The 22,249-nt window shown below is 40.9% G+C and overlaps 4 protein-coding genes across 4 annotated transcripts; 2 read left to right on the top strand and 2 right to left on the bottom strand.

Annotated features, from left to right (window-relative positions):
- Positions 1-1,912: 1,912 nt before the first annotated feature.
- On the bottom strand, positions 1,913-2,757 carry GCK72_016973 (uncharacterized protein; the record flags this gene model as incomplete). The annotated part of the gene is made up of 2 exons (XM_053731804.1): positions 1,913-2,081; positions 2,144-2,757. The coding sequence occupies 2 exons, from the start codon at positions 2,755-2,757 to the stop codon at positions 1,913-1,915; spliced, it is 783 nt and encodes a 260-aa protein (XP_053580717.1).
- Positions 2,758-4,642: 1,885 nt separating this feature from the next.
- On the top strand, positions 4,643-9,864 carry GCK72_016972 (uncharacterized protein; the record flags this gene model as incomplete). The annotated part of the gene is made up of 5 exons (XM_003104385.2): positions 4,643-4,753; positions 7,221-7,390; positions 7,445-7,775; positions 9,401-9,707; positions 9,761-9,864. 5 exons carry the CDS (start codon positions 4,643-4,645, stop codon positions 9,862-9,864), a joined length of 1,023 nt encoding a protein of 340 aa, XP_003104433.2.
- Positions 9,865-10,895: 1,031 nt separating this feature from the next.
- Positions 10,896-13,630, top strand: GCK72_016971 (uncharacterized protein; the record flags this gene model as incomplete). Its single annotated transcript, XM_053731803.1, has 5 exons — positions 10,896-11,006; positions 12,158-12,327; positions 12,444-12,509; positions 12,562-12,703; positions 13,220-13,630. 5 exons carry the CDS (start codon positions 10,896-10,898, stop codon positions 13,628-13,630), a joined length of 900 nt encoding a protein of 299 aa, XP_053580716.1.
- Positions 13,631-13,743: 113 nt separating this feature from the next.
- On the bottom strand, positions 13,744-20,592 carry GCK72_016970 (uncharacterized protein; the record flags this gene model as incomplete). The annotated part of the gene is made up of 9 exons (XM_053731802.1): positions 13,744-13,930; positions 14,588-14,828; positions 14,874-15,116; positions 15,914-16,189; positions 16,239-16,392; positions 16,456-16,728; positions 17,205-17,433; positions 18,029-18,081; positions 20,476-20,592. The coding sequence occupies 9 exons, from the start codon at positions 20,590-20,592 to the stop codon at positions 13,744-13,746; spliced, it is 1,773 nt and encodes a 590-aa protein (XP_053580715.1).
- Between the last annotated feature and the right edge of the window lie 1,657 nt (positions 20,593-22,249).

The raw sequence follows: 22,249 nt of genomic DNA, 5'->3' as shown, positions 1-22,249 counted from the left end.
CCTCACGCCTTCAGCTTTCGAATGATATAACATTGAAGAAGAAATGTTTCATTTTTAAAGCTGATTTTCAGAGAAAGCCTTTTATAATTCGGTTCTTATGGACTGTACCCAAATCTGAAAACAGATTCAGAATCCTCATTATTTCAGCATTTCAGTGATGTAAAATTTTAACAAAAACTGTCTAATAGTAATCCCTAAAAAACATACTAGCGGCCGGGTTTGGGCACAAAAATTGAAATTTCCGAATTTTTTTTGAGTCTTTCGCAAAAAGGGTCGAATTTTCGACTATGCTTTCACATTTTGAATAAAAATCAAATGTTCATGAGATTTTTGACTATTTTTGGTGAAAGCTTCAAAAAATATTTGAAAAATTGTGAAAAATTATGTGCATTTTTTGAATCCTACATTTCATCACCTCTAGGACACTGTAAAGAAAAATCTAACGAGGGAAAGCCTCCCAAAAGGAAAATCCAGAAAACCACAACCCACAACAATAGAAAATAAAGAAAGAAATGAACGGATCTCACGACAATGTATGTAACCGAATCCCCATAACAATACTTTCTAGGCGCGAAAAGCTTCAACACGACAAAAAAAAACAAGGTCTCTCTCCTCGACATCCTTTCGTCAACTGCTCAATGGCTCCGAGCTCCGCGAGAGTAAAATGCTCTCGGTGGCAAACAATAGAGAGGTATCCGAGAATCTCTAAGTGTCGCATTTTGTTGCTTTCCGCTCCGGGAGCAAGAAGATTTCTCTGCGTCTCTCCGAGTGACCACGATCTATGTGAGGGTAGGAGACAACACTCGTTATCATTCGGGGAGTAAAAACACTTGAGAGAGAGAATGGAGAAAGTTCTGGAGGATAGAAGAAATGAAGGAAGGAAATTTGCATTTTTGAAGAGAGAAAAAAGGTGGAAAAATGATGTGGAGATCAAAATGACAATCGGAGATTTCGAAAAATTGAAATAAAAATCCTTTCGTGAGCCGAGTTATGACCGGTAAAAATTTTTCTTTTCTCTATGTACTAAGAATTTGAAACATGAAAAATTTCAGATTTTTATATCTGGAAATTCAAATCCTGGAATACTTTATTTCAAAATCAACGTGAACGAGATTCCTCAGAAGTCTAGTAGCTGTGTGCTAGTATTGGCAGTTTGACATAACACTTTTTTGATATTTAGTGTTTTAAAATTCCGAGACAACGAATAGGGGGCGTGGCTTTATTTTGAGCGTGGAAACTTTCATCTTGCAAACACCAAATGTATAGAAAGTCTATTTTGATATTACCCGCAAAAATAGAAAAAACTCACAAAAATAGCTCTATTTTGAAAGTTTTCTATGAAGTCCCAAAAAATCCAATCGGTTAATTTTTTTATTCCACTGTATATACCAAGTCTAGAGCTACATTTTTGTAGTTGACAACTTTTTGATAGCTCTTCCCGTTTTCGAGATATGCTCCTTCAAATTAGGTATACTTGACAGGCGAGAGAGCATGCAGAAAGAGGAGGGCGTCTAGCTTCTCTGCGTCTCCCTCCTCACACCATCTCTCTTCCACTCTATCTTTGACGCTGATTATCTCGCAAGTGGGCGGAGCTATCAAAAAGTTGTCAAGTACAAAAATAGAGCTCTAGCTTCGGTCTACAGTTTTGTAGTTGACAACTTTTTGATAGCTCTTCACATATTTGAGATATGCGTCTTTAAAATGGACAGCAGAAACTATGAGAGGAAGCGAGGAAGGAGAGACGCAGAGAAATCAGACGCTCTAGCTTCTTTCTCTATATGACCTTCATATAAAACTTCCGACTTTCTAAGATAAACAACTTTAAAAAAAAAGAAAACGCTTATTTATTATCCCATCTTATTCAATTCATCAGTACATAAAATACCATAATTTAAAACACAATATCATATCATCAGGCCATATTCTCCACCATCTTCTTCTCCTGAATCTCGTTGATCAGTTTCTCCCGATGCTCGACGATCTCGTTAATCTGATGCCACTCTTTCTGCTCCCAATACTTTGACCAGCAAGCTTTAGTGCGGTTCTTCACGACGTAGCGGTGGCAGTACAGACAGGAAATTCTGAAATGTTTATAGGTTAGGTGGTGAAAATCGATTTTCGGTTTTAAGGTGTAGGAGCTTACATGAGCATGACGGCAACTGCGAGCAGGACAGCAACCACTACAGTAGTCGAGAATCGTTCAGTACTTTCCTGGTTGAATGGTGGTGTGAAATGGGGGACACGCGGAAGTTCTTCGGCTCCCGGCTCCCCTTGGAATCTATGGCACGTAGTTTGCACCACCGTCACAAAATTGGGGTCGATAGCCCATGCGTTGGGATCCGTATGGTTGTATGGGTAGTTCATGAAGGAGTGCGGTGCGGCTTGGCACCAATCTTGCAGAACTTTATCAGTGGTGGAGAAGAGACGGATGGAGCACGGAGCTTTATCCGCCTCCCAAACCAATGAATCCTCCGAGACCGTCGAGTCTTGCGAGATGTGGAGGTGGATGACTACCTGAGGTCTTCTCGCGGCGTTGCAGTTTTGGTACATGTCATTGTATAGCCTGGTGTACTTCTCGGAGACAACTTGTTGCAAGTGAGTCTTCACCTCGTCGGACAGGTTTTCGTAGACTAGTTGTTCAAACGAGTTGATAGGGGCCGGTAGACATATTAAAAGTGATAAGAATGCGAGTGGCAAGATCATCGATTCCTGGAAAAGTGATGTCATTTGGAGGTAGGTCAAATGTGATATGAACATGTTGTAACGGCGTGATTATGGATGATAAGAATAACAAACACGTAGCTTGGGGTACGGTAGTAACTTGTAACGGATCAAAACGGGCTGGCGTGTAACTCGTTTCAAACTGAGCGTTATGGGCTGAAAAATATACCAAAATTTAGATCTCGGCGAGTTCTATGTCGCTGACCTACTACGGGCTGTACGCCTACTTGTCCATGTGCCACGGGCCACTCAAAAGTGCTAAAAAACGAAAATTGCCAAAAAATTCATGAATAAGAGGGAGTGTCAACTAGTGAGATCTTTGGTAAACGTGATAAGCGAGACGTAGTACTAAGTAAAGACAATGCGGATACAATCTCTAAAATTCTTCGCCCCTTCAAGATGTACCCGTTAATCGGTAATGTGCCGCGGGCCGCGTTATAATGACTTTTTTTTTACTTTTTCGCGGTTTTCGCCACCTTTGTCTTGGCCCGCAATGCATTAACGACTAGCCATCCGGCCCATAGTAGGCTATAAACATAGATCTCGCCGAGATCTACATTTTGGTGTATTTTTCAGTTCATAAAACTCAATTTGAAGCAAGTTACGTGGCCGATTTGGAATTATAGACTGAACGGATTTCGTGGATATACTCGGGGTACGGTAGTAACTTGAAATTAGACGCACACCAAGGATTTTTATATATTAAAATAAAGCTTGTTTTGACAAGTTATATGTTAAGAGATGACTAGAAGGGATCTAGATTCCCTAGTTCGAAATACATAATTGAAGACTTTTGCGAAAAATCGCACTGGAGAGTCTAAAACTGCACCGTTTATGAAAATGAAGGACTAGACAACCGATATTGCAAGATTGGAGGATGTCCTGACTGAATAATTTTTGAAAAGTTATTTATAACATAACGCATTCTCGACTCGAAGGGCGTAGGGCGTGTAAGTTAGTTACGGCTTTGAGAATTTAACCGGATGTATAATTGAGAAATTTTGGTACCCAGCTCCGGGTCATATATAAGTGTTGCAGAGAAACTTATGACCTGCGTTTTCCAGTTTAACAATTAAAAATATCTTCCTCCTAGAGCCGTCACCTCAAAATAGTATCAACCTACGTAGAAGAAAAAAATCTTGCTTAAAAGTGATGTATTTCCATTTCGTTACACACAAGCCAATGCGGGAAGGAAAGACCGGCGGAAGGAAGTATGCTCGTGATAGTATTTAGTGATGCGAGGAGAGCGTAAAAAACGGAGTAAACATTTTCAAAGATTGACAATTATTTATAAGGAATTCTAGTTTAATCTACCTACTGCTGGCTCATATGATTCAACCGACTAGAAAAAATTGGAGTTTTGCACCTTTGAGCACCTACAGTAACCCAGGAACCGGTAGGTGGACACCAGGGTTAGGCACATGGCTTAGCCAAGACCCATAATACATCCTAATATGGCACACGTTCCTCGATTCTTACATAGAACACGTTATGACCACCAAAAAGTGCACAAAAAGAAGGCGGATGCTCTGTGGAGTGTCTCCAGAACCAAAATGGCAACATATGTTTCGCCATTAATGATAAGATTCTTTCGGTTATCTTATCAAAAGGTCCACTTGCCTGGATGGTGGTATTCTGCAAACAATTATGGGGAAGGGTGTCCTAGTGGGTCAAACTTGATAATAGTGGGAGAGAAGAGAGACAGGAAGAATCAAAGATCATTGAGAAGTAGTTTCCTGTACTTCCTGTTCCAGCGAAACTACTGATATGATGTGAATTGTATTTTCAGACAGCTAATTGTACTACTGGGACCGCTTATATAAGGGTATATAAAAATAACTTAAAAACAACTAACACTAACAACATGAGCCACCAACTTGTATGTACTGTAATATCCATGATATTGAATGTTATTCTTATCATGCTTATCTGGAGAAAGTCACCGGCACAAACTGGAAAATATCGATGGCTTATGATGTATACGTCGTGTTTTGAGATATTTTGGAGCTTGTTTGATTTGCCGGCGGAGATTGTGAGTTTTGGATGGTTTGGAGAGGAAAATAACTAAATTAATAGCATTCTTAACGTCGTTGTTTTACTAGGGAAGGTCATGAAGTCCGTTTGGAGGTATGGGACATAGTTGTACGGAATGCCATTCTCCGAAAAACCGGAATCCGGAATCCGGAACCGGAATCAAATTTTTCATTTTCCGGAATCCGGAATCCGGAACCGGAATGAAGTTTTTCAAATACCGGAATCCGGAATCCGGAACCGGAATCAAAATTTTAATTTTCCGGAATCCGGAATCCGGAACCGGAATGACGAAAAAAACCGGGAATTCCGGAATTTCGGAATTTCGGAATCCGGAATCCGGAATGATTCGATAAATTTGCAGGACCAAGTCATTTTTTCGAGTGTTTTTAATGATATATAAAGTTTAAAACTACTTTTGAGGTTCAAAACCGAAAAAGAAGTAATGCGGTTATCTTTAAAACTCAAAAACATTTTTAAAATTAAAACTTCAAAATTCCGGAAAAAAAATTCAAAAAACCGGAATCCGGAATCCGGAATCGGAATGAAATTTTTTAAATACCGGAATCCGGAATCCGGAACCGGAATGTCAAAAAAAAACCCGGAATTCCGGAATCCGGAATTTCCGGAATCCGGATTCCGGACAACTATGGTATGGGACGTGTATGAAATATATCATTGGGAAGCTGAAAAAACGGAGATTTCAAATATATACTCAGTTTTTGTCCTTGAGGTCTGGTATTCAAAAAAATGGGGGTCAAAGTTTGAACCCCTGGCCCTCTTGACGTGCGAAAAATGTTTCCCTAGTTATTCTCCATTTGAAAAGCGCTCTTTCTGTAAATTGTAACGGATAAATTACAACTCAAAACTTTTCTATTTTTCTTATCATGAAAAACACTCAGAAGTATTAAATTTTTGAAATCAATGTACATATGCCAATAAAAAACTTAGATTATAAGGACCCTGATCCTGTTTCCAAAACTTTCCAATCATCAAAAGGAGTCGAGATACAAAACGCTGTCGACTCCATCATCAACAGGCCAGTAAACGTTAAATTTGAAATTTTTTGTGAAAATCAAGTTACACATTTGAAATATTTATATATATTAGAGTGTCGTCTCGCGAGAATCAGTTACAGCACTTTGCGAGAATTCCAGCTGAATCCAGCATCGTCTCGTTTCGTTCTGTCTCGTTTTGTCCAGCATAAAGTTCAGCATATTCTCGTTCAGCATAGTTCAGCAAAGTTCAGTTCAGCAAAAGTTCAGTTACAGCATATTCCAGCACGTTTCATTTATGTTTCATTCCCGCATAATTTCTTGCTGGACATTGCGAGAATCTCGTTAGACAAAAATGACCCTTCATTCTCACGAAGAAATATAGTTTTGACGTTTCTATTCATTTTTTCATACAGATTTTCACGAAATGAATGTGGAAAATAAAACAAAATTGACATTGTTAGAACCGTGACCTTCGAAAAAATTCGAAATGAAGGAACACTGTACTTTCACAGTAAAAGATCACGGAGATTATACTTTTGTATAGATTTTTCTATTTTTCCAACAGAAAAAGATTTCACGTTCGTCTCGCGAGATTCTCGCAATGTCTAGCAAGAAATTATGCGGGAATGAGAAATAAATTAAACGTGCTGGAATATGCTGTAACTGAACTTTTGCTGAACTGAACTTTGCTGAACTATGCTGAACGAGAATATGCTGAACTTTATGCTGGACAAAACGAGACAGAGCAAAACGAGACGATTGCGAGAATATGCTGGAATCAGCTGGAATTGTCTCGCGATACGACACTCTAATATATATTTAAGTCTTGAGGATTCTGATTCTATGTATTTTCAAAATTGATCTACCACAAAAGCTTTACAAAATACAAGGCTTTTAGTCTTGGATACGATGGATAGTTGATTGGAGAGGCGGGTATAGCAGAGGGTGCCGAATCCAACGACACATGTCATGGAGGAGCCCTGGAAGAAGAGGAAATGGAGCTGGAGGTTTACTCAAAAGAAGGTGAAGGGAGGGAGACGCAGAGAAGACAGACACTCTCGCTTCTCTGCGTCTCTTTTTGTGCTCCCCATTCTTGTCTGGCGTGTAACTCGCTTCAAACTGAGTTTTATGAGCTGAAAAATATAACAAAATGTATATCTCGGCGAGTTATATGCCACTGGCTTACTACAGGCCGGACGGCTGTTCTTTATGCCCGGGCGATAACAATTTTTGGTCATTTTTGCGGTTTTTGGCACTTTATCTCCGACCCGCAATGCATTAACGACTAGCCATCCGGCCAAAAGTAGGCTATAAACATAGATCTCGCCGAGATCTACATTTTGGTGTATTTTTCAGTTCATAAAACCCAATTTGAAGCAAGTTACGTGGCCGATTTGGAACTATAGACTGGACGGATTTTCTGGATGTACTAGGGGTACGGTAGTAACTTGTAATTGGATTTTTTTCCAGATTGCCCACTCCGTTGGTTGCGCCTTCATCGTGTTCCGTATCAACCACCCGGATGCTATCCTCACCCCGGACTATTCTTCATGGGTGGTTTTGATCTACACCGCCATTTTTGGCGCCTCCATGGCTCTCTTTGCATCCCATTTTATATACAGATATGGGTCTATTGATAAGTGAGTTACATTCAAATTATTTGATTTCCCAAATTTCGAATCCAAATAATTCAGATCATTCGGAAAAAGGTTTACATCAGGCTGGAAACTTGGCATCATTCTTCTCTTCCCGGTCGTCTATAGTCTCTGGTGGGCGGCCGTCGTGCGTATTTGTTTTTGGCCAAACGATGATATGAAGGAGTACACAAGGTGGCATGTACTGATAACAGATACACATAGCAACAGGCAGGGGAATTACAGAGATTTGATAATGAAGACCGCCGGACAGGAAGTGGAGAATATTAGTTACATAGGCACAATGTTTTATCAGCAGAAGACGGGGAATGATGATGAGACGTTGAATCCAATTGCATGGGTTGGAGTGTGTCAGATGTTCTTCATGGTGGTAAGTTACAGGTATCTAAACTAAGATTAACTACTGGAAGCCATACTTGTCATCCGGGCCGGCGCATAACTCTCTTCGCCATGTTCTGAACTGAAAAATATACCAAAATGTAGATCTCGGCGAGTTCTATGTCTGTGACCTAATACGGACCGGATGACTATTACCCATACTTGCAAACCGGGCCGAAACGGGCCGGCGCATAACACGCTTCAAACTCAATTTTATGAGCTGAAAAATATACCAAAATGTAGATCTCGACGAGTTCTATCTCCGTGACCGACTACGGGCCGGATGGCTATTCGTCAATGTGCCGCGGGCCGGGCTAGAAAAGCTTTTTTGGCCATTTTCGCGTTGTTTGGCACTTTTTCACGGCCCGCGCCACATTAACGAATAGCCATCCGGCCCGTAGTAGGTCACAGCTATAGAACTCGCCGAGATCTACATTTTGGTATATTTTTTAGCACATAAAATTGGGTTTGAAGCGTGTTATGCGCCGGCCCGTGTCGGCCCGTTTCGGCCCGGTTTGCAAGTATGCTATTACCTACTCACAGGGTCAAATTTTGTCCATATGAATTCAAAAAATTTTCCCGCGAAACCGGAAGCTCAGTGAAGCGCGTTTGCACACGACTTGGCAGGCTGCCAAGCGAGTCGCCGATCAGCAAAATGCCGCCCGCATGCGGGACCTGATAACGTGGACACAGTAAGACGAACGATAGGGAGTGAAATTTTTCGAATGTAGCTGACGTTTTTTTTTCCATTTTTCTCGCTATTTTCGAGAAAACTTCGCACAAAAAATATCGAATTCACTAAAAAAGAGAAACATACAAATTTTAATACACAAAAACATTTTTTTTTTGGAAAATTTTTTTGAATTTCGCACTAATTTTACGCTAATTTTTTTGGAGCGTAGTTGCTTCATATGGACATTCTATGACCCTATGCTACTGTGCTGGAGTGCAGTGTGAATTACCGAAACGTTTCGGTAAATTTTAAAAGTTTACCGGGAAATTGTCCGGTTGTGAAACGCCCGGATTCGTAAGCAATACAAAACTTCATATTTACCTGTAATTAAAAAAAAGGGCTTTTCGGTAAATCTTTTCGGTAAAAATAAATTACAGGTCAATATGAAGTTTTGTCTTGCTTACGAATCCGAACGTTTTGCAACCGGACATTTCGAAACCGGACGTTTTGAAACGGCTGCTAAAAAAAGACTTAAGACATTTACGATTTTCGCGGTCTTCTTCTTTATTCAACGCCATTTCTTAACAAATTCCACGGATTTTTTGGACTGAACATTCCTGAAAATCTGCCTATCAAGGCATATAAAAATTATCTGGAAACACGAAATTTTGTAAAGTTATGTAACTTGGTACGGGGAAGGTGGATTTTGATTCAGATTTTAAAATGGATCTGATGACTTCTAATCACGAATATAGAACTCGCCGAGATCTACATTTGGGTATATTTTTCAGCTCATAAAACTCAGTTTGAAGCGAGTTACGCGCCAGACAAGTATGGGGAGCACAAAAAGAGACGCAGAGAAGCGAGAGTGTCTGTCTTCTCTGCGTCTCCCTCCCTTCACCTTCTTTTGAGTAAACCTCCAGCTCCATTTCCTCTTCTTCCAGGGCTCCTCCATGACATGTGTCTTTGGATTCGGCACCCTCTGCTATACCCGTCTCTCCACAACTCTATCCATCGTATCGTCAGTTGCAAATAACCTCCAAAAACAACTATTCTACTCATTAGTCCTCCAGACCCTCATCCCCCTTGTCCTCATGCATATCCCCATTACAGTATACTTTGTGTGTCCGATGCTGAACATGGACTTAGATTTCGCCAGTGTCTTTGTGGCGTCTACTATTACTCTGTACCCTGCCGTCGACCCGTTACCAAGTTTTTTTGTGATTAAGAGCTATCGAGAAGCGATTTTTGGTGAGTGAAGAGACTCGGGTATAGGTAGTTTTTATTAATTTCTTAATTTGAAGGTGTATTCCAAAAAATACAAGTGATGCCTCCGAGGAACACATCTGTTGGAATGACTACAAGTGCAGTGAGATTCGATTCGAAAATTGTTGTATATATAATTTGATGAATTGATGAAGTTCGTGTGTTTTTTTTATGGTTACTAAGACATTCTACTGTTCCAAATTTAGATTTACGTTGTAGTTGAAAATTAGGGCCACATTTTTGTAGTTGACAACTTTTTGATAGCTCCGCCCACTTTCGAGATATGCGCCATTAAAGATAGGGAGCAAGGGCGCTCTTTACGGATTCTGCCGCCCATCTTTGAAGGCGTGTATCTCAAAAGTGGGCGGAGCTATCAAAAAATTGTCAACTACAAGAATGTAGTCCTGGTTATGATCTACACAGTCAATATAAATTTTAAAAGATTGAATAAAAAACTATGTTGTGACGGGCTCTCAAAATTGACAAAGTTTTACTAAACTTCAAACCTTTATTTCTCAAAACCTACGAAAAATATATCGATTTAAAGAACACGTTTTCAGTTTTTTAAACAATATAAAATTGTAAGATATAAGTATTTAGAGTGGGAAGAGACGCAGAGAAACGAGGGTGTCTAACTGTCTGCGTCACTCGATTTTTGTGGTCTGAATTTAAAGGCGCGTATCTCAAAAACGTGAATAGCTATCAAAAAGTTGTCAACTACAAAAATATACTCCTAGTTTTGATCTACTAAAAAACACAAAGTTAAGATTAAAGCACAACAGGCGAGTATGTTACATGCATTTAAAAATCACCACTTTTCAAAGTGTCTTGGTTTATAACAGGTAGATCCATATGCTGAAAATTGGTCAGAGTGAACTTTATTTGAAAAAGTAAGCCATAAGTAACAATTATCACGAGATTTTTATATTTTTCTAGAGAAAAACTTTTTTAGAAAATAATCAAAGATCTCACTATATTCTATCTGTCTGGGACACCCTCCAGGGATCCCTCTATTCTGAAAACTAAAAGTATCTGAAAACAAGTCTAGGTACGTCCCACGTCCTCTTTCTCCTCATTTATCTCATTTTTCCTACTACTGACTTGCGGAGCAGCACCATGACTTACCAACTAACGTGCACCTCAATTTCCATATTTCTCAACTTGATTCTTATCATGCTTATCTGGAGAAAATCACCACCTCAAACTGGAAAATATCGATGGTTGATGACGTTCACGGCGTGTTTCGAAATATTCTGGGGAGCGTTTGATCTACCGGCGGATATTGTGAGTTTTTTGACGCAGCCACTAGCATCGCGTTATTTTGACGCTGCGAGTGCAATTTTTGACGCTGCGAGCTCACTAGTAAATTGCTGTGGGCTTTTCGACTAACCTCTTGTATGACGCTACGAGCACTACTTTGACGCTGCGTGATTTACGCTACGGTGATTTACGCTGCGAGCTCAATAGAGATGCTTGATATCTGCATGCTACCTGTTATTTTAGCGCTACGAGTTTGGAATTTTCACGGCTGCGGCAACATATGGTAATTTCGCAACTACTTTCTAGTAACTACTTTGACGCTGCGTGACAGTAAGGCAAATTGTGTTTTTTTACGCTGCGAGCTCACTATCAACTTGCATTGATCTCGCCACCATAGTTGTACGGAATGACATTTTCCGAAAAACCGGAATCCGGAATCCGGAATCGGAATGAAAATTTTCATTTTCCGGAATCCGGAATCCGGAATCGGAATGAAAATTTTCATCTTCCGGAATCCGGAACCGGAACCGGAATGTCAAAAAAACCCGGAATTCCGGAATCCGGAATTTCCGGAATCCGGATTCCGGACAACTATGCTCGCCACCTTCACGCTGCGAGCTCACTACCAGAGTTGCATGAAATTCCGACTTCCAACTTCCTACTTCCGACTTCCGGGCACTTTTATCATTCCGACTTCCGACATCCGGATAAGGAATTTTACTTCCGACTTCCGTCATTCCATAACTGTGGAATTTCCGAAAAGTATATTTCGCAGAAATACTTGGAAAAATGGTCCAAAAGGAGAGAAAATTGATTTTTCTTCATCCATTTCATGATCTTTTCTCTTGGAGTTTTTGAATTTTTGCGAAAAAAAATCTAATTCCGACTTCCGACTTCCGACTTCCAACTTCCGACTTCCGGGCGTTTTTTCACTTCCAAATTCCGACTTCCGGTTAAGGAAATTCACTTCCGACTTCCTACTTCCGACTTCCGGATAAGAAATTTTCACTTCCATGCAACTCTGCTCACTACCCATCTTTCACTTTTTCCATCATCTTCATGTTCCTACTGTACTGACGCTGTGAGTATCGTTTTCACGCTGCGATTTTACTGTCTTGACGGTGCAAGCTCACCACCTCACTGCTTCTTTTACGCTGCGAGTTTTCTCGTTCCAGATCGCCCATTCCGTTGGCTGTGCATTCATCACATTCCGTATAAACACCCCTGACTCCCTTCTGGATCCAGAACACTCCTCATGGGTCGTTTTGACCTACACTGCTATTTTCGGAGCGTCAATGGCAGTTTTCGCCGCGCATTTTGTTTATCGATTTGGGTCGATTGAAGTGTGAGTGTGTTTTTTGATCTACAATTGCTCACTGTGAGTTTTTGAAGGGGTTTCGGCAAGAAATTCACGTCGGGTTGGAAATTCAGTCTCCTCTTTCTTTTCCCAATGTTTTATAGTTTCTGGTGGGCCGCCGTGGTGAGAATTTGGTTTTGGAAGAATCCGGATATGGATGAATATACAAGGTAGATCAAAAAAATGAAACATGTAGATCAAAAAACTTTGAATATGTTTCAGGGACGTGATAAATCGAACCGTCGGACAGCCCATCGAAAATATCAGTTATATCGGAACGAAATTTTATAATTTTGGGGAGAATGGGACGATGAGTTTCAATATACCCGCGTGGATTGGAGTGTGTCAGATGTGGTTCATGGTGGTAGGTCAAGTAGGTGTACGATGGAGCGCGTTTGCTAAGTCAGGTGAAGCTGCGTGAGAAAAAGTGAGCTCGCAGCGTGAATTTATCAAACTCGCAGCGTCAAAACCGCAGCGTGAAAAACGCAAGCAACACATGGAATCGCAACCAACTCACTCAAGTTGATAGTGAGCTCGCAGCGTGAAAACAGCAAATCGTTTGTGAACTCGCAGCGTCAATCCCGAGAGCTCACAACGTTTATCTAGTGAGGTTACAGCGTGGACTCGCAACCTAGCTCACTCAAGTTGATAGTGAGCTGGCACAGGGAACGCAGGTTGGAAGTGAGCTCGCAGCGTAAAGTTGGTAGTGAACTCGCAGCGTAAAGTTGGTAGTGAGCTCGCAGCGTAAAGTGGGAAGTGAGCTTGCAGCGTAAAGTTGGTAGTGAGCTCGCAGCGTAAAAACATTAGGTAGTGAGGGAACTCGCAGCGTATTCAACGCAAGTAGGTAGTCAGCTCCCCAGTGAAAATTTAGACATTTCAGGGAACCTCCATCATCTGCGTTTTTGGCTTCGGAACCCTCTGCTACCTGCGTCTCTCCACAACTCTATCCATCGTATCGTCAGCTGCAAATAACCTCCAAAAACAACTATTCTACTCATTAGTCCTCCAGACCCTCATCCCCCTTGTCCTCATGCATTTCCCAATCACTATATTCTTTTTGTGTCCGATGCTTAACCTGGACACTGACTTCGCTACAGCGTTTATTCTCATCACTATCACTCTGTACCCTACGGTGGATCCGTTACCAAGTTTTGTGATAATCAAAAGCTATCGTGAAGCGGTTTTCGACGTTTTCCGAGCGGTTCTATGTCTGAAAAACGGGAGTTCGCAGCAGGGAGCGGTAGGTCATAGTATGGTCTCGATGAAATCTGTTAAATGGAGTCCCTCATAAGTTTTTTTTAAAATATGGAATAAAATATTTTACTACCCGTCTCAAATTGAAATCACTTACAATTAAAACTCATAAATTACATACAAACAAAATTAAGTCAGAGTCAGTGTAGATCAAATTTCCCGCCTCGACCCGCTATCCGAATCCACTGCGGTATTCGAGATGCTTCTCTCCTCTACATCGGGTACCCCCACCACACGGAAATCCGACGTGTCAGGTGGGGAGTCGGATTCGTCGAGACGACGAGCACGCAGCTGCTTGTCGAGCGCCCATTGGGGACGCATTAGCATGTGGATTATTCTGGAAAAAGAGCTAGCGTTGGTTGAAGATAGGGTAGCTCGCAGCGTCAACTCGCAGCGTGAAAAATTGCAAAAATCGCAGCGTCAACCGGTAGTGAGTTCACGTGTTCGCAGCGTCTAGAAAAACAATATTAGTGAACTCGCAGCGTGAATGAAACCAAAATGGCATCGTCATGTTAGGCAACAGGTAGTAAGCTCACAGACTATTTTGTTCGCAGCGTCTAGAAAAGCAACAATAGAGCTCTCGCAGCGTGAAATGTGATAATTTTCTGGGGACTCGCAGCGTGAAGCTAGTGAACTCGCAGCGTAAACTCGCAGCGTGCAAAATACGTAGGGAGCTTTCGTAGCGTCTAGAAAACTAACATGTAAGCTCACCCTGGAGATCGCAACGGGAAAAAACGTGGGCTACTTGCAGCGTGAATACACAAATCTCACAGCGTCAAGCAGGTGAGTAGTAAGCTCGCAGCACCGTGAAGATGATAACCTCGCAGCGTAAACTCGCAGCGTGAAGATGGTAAGCTCGCAGCGTAATTACTGCTAACTTGCAGCGTCAAGATAGCAGGTGACGCTAAACTCGCAGCGAGTTCTCAGCGTGGAGTCAGTGAGCTCGCAGCGTGAAAAAACCGAATGCTAGCGAGTTCGCAGCGACGTGACTCACATCTGCCCGATAAAAACGCTTGACTGGAAACATCCGGAAACAAAAAACGCGAATCCAGGCCACCAAGTCAGTGTCGCATTGAAAATGTTATTGAATATCAGTGAGGAGAGAATCGGTGAGAACGAGATGATAATAGAGACCACAGTGAGAAGACGCGCCGTCTCTTCTTTCGCCACCATTCTCGGCAAAAACGAACGGTACGCTGGTTGCATACCGCCCATGATCAAACCGAACGCGCAAGCTGAAACACACTCTATTAGAAGGGCACTGGTGAGTCCAGTCTTACTGTAGAAGATATGCTCAGTCCGTGTAGCAAATGCGGTGAGAAATGAAGTCGCTGCGGAGGATGCCAACGCTGCAATAATTAACAGCGAATCCTTGCCGAGCCAATGACAAAAAGTAAGAAGAATCGGGCAGAGAACCATTCCGAGTGAGCTGACCAAGCCACGTGTCACGGTGAAATAACTGAAGAGTTTGTCGTTCCACGCGAATGGGAGACGTTTGACGAGGAGGAGCAGGAGTGCTGGGTCTGGAAATTAGTATGGTTTTGTAGATCAAAAATAGGGCTACATTTTTGTAGTTGACAATTACGTTTTTGAGATATGCGCGCTTGATGTTGAGAGGAGAGGTGGAGAGACGCAGAGAAAGAAGACACCATCGTTTCTCTCCGTCTCTCGCCTTGAAGTTGCGTTTGACGACTTGTATCTCAAGAGTGGGCGGAGCTATCAAAAAGTTGTCAATTACAAAAATGTAGATCAAAATTAGCTCTACATTTTTGCAGTTGACAGTTTTAAAGTAGCTCCGCCCACTTTTGAGATACAACGCTTCAAAAGTTGCACAGTCAAAAGCGAGAGAGGAAGAGCGCGCAGAGAAGCTAGACTGTCTATTTTCTCTGCGTCTCTTTTTTCTTAACTTTGAAACTTTTGCACTTTCTGAATGTCGGTTATCCAACTTTGAAGCCGTCATATCTCAAGAGTGGTCGGAGCTGTCAAAAAATTGTCAACTGATAAAATGTAGATCAAAACTAGATCTCTAATTTTGCAGTTAACAATGTTTAGGTAGCCCCGCCTATATTTGAGATATCCGCTTTCCAAACCGTGACACTTTAGGTTAAGAGACAAAGAGACGCAGAGAAGCTAGACTGTATAACTTCTCTGCGTCTCCTTACAGCTCAATTTTTCTTGTCTGACTTTGAAGGCGCATATCTCGAAAGCGTGAAGAGCTATCAAAAAGTTGTCAACTACAAAAATATAGCCCAGAATTTGATCTACATTTTTGTAGTTAACAACTTTTTGATAGCTTCGCCCATTCTTCATATAAACTTACCAAACGACAAAAACTCGATAAAAACGAATGCCAACGAGACACAAAGACACAACCGCGTCCATCCGGGTCGTCTAACCGTCAAAACACCAAACACATTCTCCAGATACGTGGTCAATTGACGGATTCCTCTGGGCTTCGGAGGCAATTCCTCTTCATCCATAACCCCCTCCTCGTTGTCATCAAATTGATTATAACTGAAATCTTCTCGTTTCGGAAAATGTGTCTCTCTGACGAAGAAGATCGCGTAGATCAAAGCGATCAGTGACAATCCAGTCTCTGAAAATCTTTTGGTATAAAGGGGGCGTGGCTTAGAAGACACTCTCACGTATAAATGCGCATTTCGTGTAGCTCAATGCGTGTCGTTCCACTGAGATGATAGCTGGAACTGCTAGAATTGAAACGATGAGAGTTCCACTGAGCATTCCGATCGATTGGATGAAGGAGGCCAAACCGACACGGAAGGGAACGGTTGAGGAGCCCTGGAACACACAAGTTGTGGAAAAAAACACAAGATTTTCCCCATAAAACCTTTAAAAACTCACCGGTTTCAACTTGTGCCTACAATCATCCGTAACAATCGCAAGAGTTGTTGAAAACGTGGCAGCTCCGCCTCCAAACAACCCGAGTAACACTTCAGAGACAAAAAACCAGTAGTAGACATTGATGGACTCGTAGGTAAGAGTGGCACACAGAAGTAGAAAGTTATTGAGGACCAAACCGAATAGGGAGAACAGAAGTGGTGGTTTTCTTCCGTTTTTATCCGACCAATTTCCAATTAGTGGAGAGACGATTAGAGTGGGGATTGTGCCGAAGATCTGGAATTTTTGAAATTTTTGAAATGAAGTCTCGGAGCGAGCTCGCAGCTTGAAAAATAGGTAATGAGTTCGAAGCGTCAGTACAAAAAACGCGGGCTACTCGCAGCGTGAAACCGGAAACTCGCAGCCTTAAAATAGCAGGTAGCAAGTGAGCTCGCAGCGTCAAAATAGCAGGTATCCAATGAGCTCGCAGCGTGAATACTGGAAACTCGCAGCGTCAAGCAAGCAGGGCAGCAGTCAACTCGCAGAGTCAAAATTGCAGGTAGCCAGTGAGCTCGCGGCGTCAAGATAGCAAATAGCTAGTGAGCTCGCAGCAACGTGAATACTGAAAACTCGCAGCGAGTGAGTCAGTGAGCTCGCAGCGTGAATACTGTAAACTCGCAGCGAGTGAGTCAGTGAGCTCGCAGTGTGAATACTGAAAACTCGCAGCGAGTGAGTCAGTGAGCTCGCAGCGTAAAAGAAGTCTTATTACGCACCTGCAAATAAATCTTCGTGTTAGCTATATCCTTCTCCACGTCATCTTGCAATGTTCCGTTATACGTGGCTATCGAAGCACACGTGTACGTGGCATTGTGAGAGAGCTCTTTGTGCTCTTGAGCTATCTGAACACATCTTGCCCAGTAGGTGAAGAGAGAGTTGTTGGTGGCCATGAGACCAAATCCGCACGTGACGAGAAAGAGAATGGGCTCGACATTTATCGGGCAGCTGGAAGAAGATTTTGAGAGCCTCAATGGTATATTGGTTGTGTAGATCACAACTAGGGCTACATTTTTGTAGTTGACCGCTTTTTGATAGCTCTGCCCACTATTGAGATATGCGCCTTTAAAGATCGGTGGCAGAATCATAAGGAGGGAAGCTAAACACCCTCCCCCTTTTTGCATGCTCTCTCACTCCCTACCTTTAAAGGTGCATATCTCAAAAGCGTCGATAGCTATCAAAAAGTTGTCAACTACAAAAATGTAGATCACAAATAGGGCTACATTTTTGTAGTTAACTATTTTTTGATAGCATCCTTAGTTTTTGAGATATAACGTTTGAAAAAAAATCCGAAAAAGTTGCGGCCAGACCCAACTCGGCTTTTCACTACAAACTTTTTTTTTTGCCAAAATTTAATTTATGAAAATTTTCGGTTCTTTTTTCTTAAATATATTCCTCGAAAACCTTTAAACCCTACAAAAAATCAGTCTAAAAGAGTTTTTTTCAAAAAAAAAATCCTCAAAAAAAAAAAAATTTTTTTTCGAATTTTTTCAGTACTGAATTTCCGGTCCGTTTCAATTCTGATAAGTTTTCCTCCACTCACCACCAAATACTCTTATTCTCATTGAGTGCATAAAGTGTCGGCCGTCGACGCACCTGGAAAAAGAAATCACGTTTTCTTTTCAACTTTCTCATCCCCCCGTCTCTCATCCTACTAATCTCCTAGGAAACCCCCCCCCCCATACACCTACTTTTAAAATCGCATATCTCAAAAGTGGGCGGAGCTATCAAAAAGTTGTCAACAACAAAAATGTAGAGCAAGAATAGAGCTTTACTTTTGTAGTTGACAACTTTTTGATAGCTCCGCCCACTTTTGAGATATGCGCTTTTAAAGTTAGAGTAGCAGAGAGAAGGAGGGAGAGGGGAGACGCAGGGAAAGCCTCATATCTCAAACGCGTGAATAGCTATTAAAAAGCTTCCAACTACAAAAATATAGCCCTAGACTTGATCTACACAACCAATATAAATTTGGTTAAGCTGGACATTGCTCTCAAAGTTGGCCAATTTTCAACTAGAACTTCTTCACTCCATTGAAACAAACCGTCACAATTTTTATGCCAGAATTAATCTATTAAAACATCAGGCACACATTTTTGGGAAAGGTTAGTATGTATACATTATATTTTACCTTAAACTCCCTGCCATCATTATTCAATTGTCTTAGTGGTATCATGAGAGAATAGAGTTCAAAAGTAATTTGGGAGAGCAACGTGTGTGTGTATGTGTGCCAAAAAGTTGAAAAGCAAATAAAACTTATTTGAGACAACGACACTAGACGGCAGAGGGTGAGAGCCGCTGCAGCCAAAAAAGGGGGCGGAGTCAGAGCCAATGTGAGTCATTTATTTGGTTTTTCTCATTAGATACATAAGTGCATTTCGATTTTTGACCTACCGGAAATGAAAGCGTTCCTTTTTTAAGCCGGATTAAGGGTGTATGTATCTATATATACAATTTTTTCAAAAATGTGTGCCTGATCTATGTTTTGCTGGTTTAAATACGTTTCATTGTGACATGAAAGGAGAGGTATACATTTTATGGTTTGTGTCTTTAGGTTAAAAATTTACCGAATTTGAGAGCCCGTTACAGCACATTATGTTGGTCGAGCCTAACCAAATTTATAATTGTTGTGTAGATCAAAAATAGGGCTACATTTTTGTAGTTGACAACTTTTCGATAGCTATTCACGTTTTCGAGATATAAGGCTTTAAAGTAGGTGTATTTGATAGGTGAGAGAGCGTGCGGAAAGAGGAGGTCGCCTACGCGTCTCTGCGTCTCCCCCTCTCTCTGCTACTCTCTCTTTAAAGACGCATATCTCAAAAGTGAGCGGAGCTATCAAAAAGTTGTCAACTACAAAAATGAAGCTCTATATTTGATCTACATTTTTGTAGTTGACAACTTTTTAATAGCTACTCACGTTTTCGAGATATTAGGCTTCAAAGGAAAACTTTAGATAAATATTGACTCAAACAGTTTCAAAGAATTCATCTGCAGCAAAAATTATTAAAATGTGTGACCAAACTGTGACTCTCATTTTTAATAGTATAATTAAATGTTATAAGACATAATTTCTTTAAGTAAAAGTTGATAAGAAAAATGTGAATCATAATGTTCTAGACAAAGTGGAACTGATGTCTTGGAAAAATAACTAATTGAAAAATATATTGGAATGGATAAATACTGACCTGCAACATTTCAGAAAAGTCAGAATTATGAATTTCAATGTTTCCAAGGTTTCTAAATTACTTTTTTAAAGCATTCAGCTATTATCACGACACTCTCATTGCAACCGCGCTCTACCGATTGCAGCCTTAAAGCGATTACGGTAGAGCGCGGTTGTGAAAATCTTACTATTCAGATAGGAACGCTTTTTAATAAGCCGTTGAAAAACTTGAAATCGACTGTTTGAAATATGTAAATTTGGTAAGCACATTGTTATTAAGTTTCGAGATACGAAGGTTTGAAAACTTGAAATTTTCGAAAATTTTGGTAAAAATACTCAAAATTTAAAGCGTTGTAACATCGCCAATTTTGTTTAAATTGCTTGAAATTTACAATGGTTGTGTAGATCAAATCTAGCTCTTCATTTTTGTAGTTGAAAATTTTTTGATAGCTATTCACGCTTTTGAGATATGCGCCTTAGAAGATAGAGTAGCAGAGAGAAGGAGAAAGAGGGAGACGCAGAGAAGCTAGAGTGCTTCCTTCGTTTCTCGTCTATCTAGTTTGAAGTATTACATCTCGAAAACGTGAATAGCTATCAAAAAGTTGTTAATTACAAAAATAAAGATTAAAATTAGGGCTATATTTTTGCAGTTGACAACTTTTTGATTGCATTTTTAGTTTTCGAGATATACGCCTTTAAAGGTAGCGTACTGAAGAAGAGAGGGAAAGAGGAATAGAGACGCAGAGAAGCTAGAGTGTCCAACTTCTCTGCGTCTCTTCTTTGATCACAGAGATTTCACTTTTTACTATTAAAAAATCAAGAAGACTCACCGAAAAGAGCCTCGTATCATCTGTCACCACAGACATTGAAATTTCCGACTGTGGCGGGTCGGCCTGCTCGGATTCCAGTCTCCGACGGACCGGTTGGACATGGGAATTGTTGTCCATGATCTACTGGAAAGACATGTCTGGAACAAAAATTCTCTAATATAAGGGCAGTACAGTTTTCTGATGGTGCTGATCTATGCTATTTGCAAGTTATAAAAATTCAAAAATTTTCAAAAAAATCGTATGTTTGAACATGCAAATCGAATCACAAGACAAACTAAAGAAATAGGAGAGTTCTAGAGAAAAAAAGGGTGACTGACTGTACGGAAGTAGTGTGGAAAGTAGAGAGAATTAGAGAGGAAGAGAGAAAATAAAACAGGTTGTTGTTGTTGATGTCTTCCTTCATATGGCAGGGCGGTGAAGACGTGGGGGTTAGTTTTTGTACCTGGGTGGCGGTCTAACTTAGCAATGTCTAAGATAGAGTAGCATGGTTGGAAAGCTGGAGACGTGAGGATTTTGAATCTGTTTTCAGATTTGGAAAAATGTTGAATTGAGCCGAGATACCAAGGTTTTAGTCTAAAGTTTCAGTGCCCAGTAGCTGGAAATCGTGACTGCTCAGGGAATTTTAAGCGAGGGTTTGGCGCCTTGCCGGCATTTTGCCTCTATTTTCGGCGAATAGCCCTCACTTTGGGCAGGTTGCCCACTGGGCGAGGGTTGGGCAAGAGTTGGGCAAGGGTGGGGTGGAAGAAGTGGGGGTGTGCGTGAGGATGGAGTAGGGCAAGTTGCCCATTTGTAGGGCAATTCGCCCACTTTATAAACATGCGCTCTACTGCACTCTAAAAATCATCAAATTTTTTGCTGCGTCATTTATTATTTTAATTTATTCGTTTAAATACACTATTCTATCAAATGCATGTTTTTAAAATACCAGAAAAGATGCTATTCGAAAGTAAAGGAGATATTCGTAAGTGAAAAAAACTTATTAATTCAGAAGAAAATAATTTGGGACTTCAGAACACTTGTTCGATGGAAATAAAAACCGTCTATCTACGGAACTTCTAACCGCCAGCTATTGATCTGATTGCCAGCACTTCGATTTTCTGATGCTAGCCACATGGAGTTGACTCATTCAAGTAAGTTATCTTATAGTGGACACGACAGCTCATGATTCGACGTCTCCCTTCGCTAAACCGTCTCTTAATACAAGTGTTATGATGAAAAGCGAAATCTTTTCGAAGACGAGGATCACTGCTGCTACTAACGAATTCTACTATTATAAATATCATTTCAGGTCATTCGCCGAAAACTTCTCGTTATTATGAAACGTCGAAACACCTCCTGCCAACAGTTCTCTCCACTACTCATATATAACTTGTTTCCTTCTAACCCTTTCTTCGTTCACCAACTCTTCTCACATTCATATTTTTGATTTTGATTTTGTAATTTTGAACAAATTAATAAATGCTGATTAAATCCATAAATTTTCTTCTGTTTTTCACTAAATGAATATATTGCGACGAGGGGAGCAAGCGAAGCGCACGCTAGAAACAACATAAAATGGGCAATTCGCCCTCGATTTGGGCGGCCTTGCCGCCATCGTGGTGGCAAGCCTGCCCAATTGGTGGGCAAATCGCCCAAAACGGTGGGCGAATTGCCCAAAATTCCCTGAGTGAGACTAAACATCCTGTATCTTGGTTCATTTTTGTCCTAGTTTAAATTTGAATACAGATTCAGAACTCTCACGACGACAGCTTTTTAATTATACCAGTTTCTCAAT

The sequence above is a fragment of the Caenorhabditis remanei genome, chromosome V (genome assembly GCF_010183535.1).
Source record: "Caenorhabditis remanei strain PX506 chromosome V, whole genome shotgun sequence".
In the NCBI taxonomy this organism is placed as follows: Eukaryota; Metazoa; Nematoda; class Chromadorea; order Rhabditida; family Rhabditidae; genus Caenorhabditis; species Caenorhabditis remanei.
The sequence above is the reverse complement of the archived record's forward strand: the minus strand, read 5'-3'. Positions and strand labels throughout refer to the sequence as shown.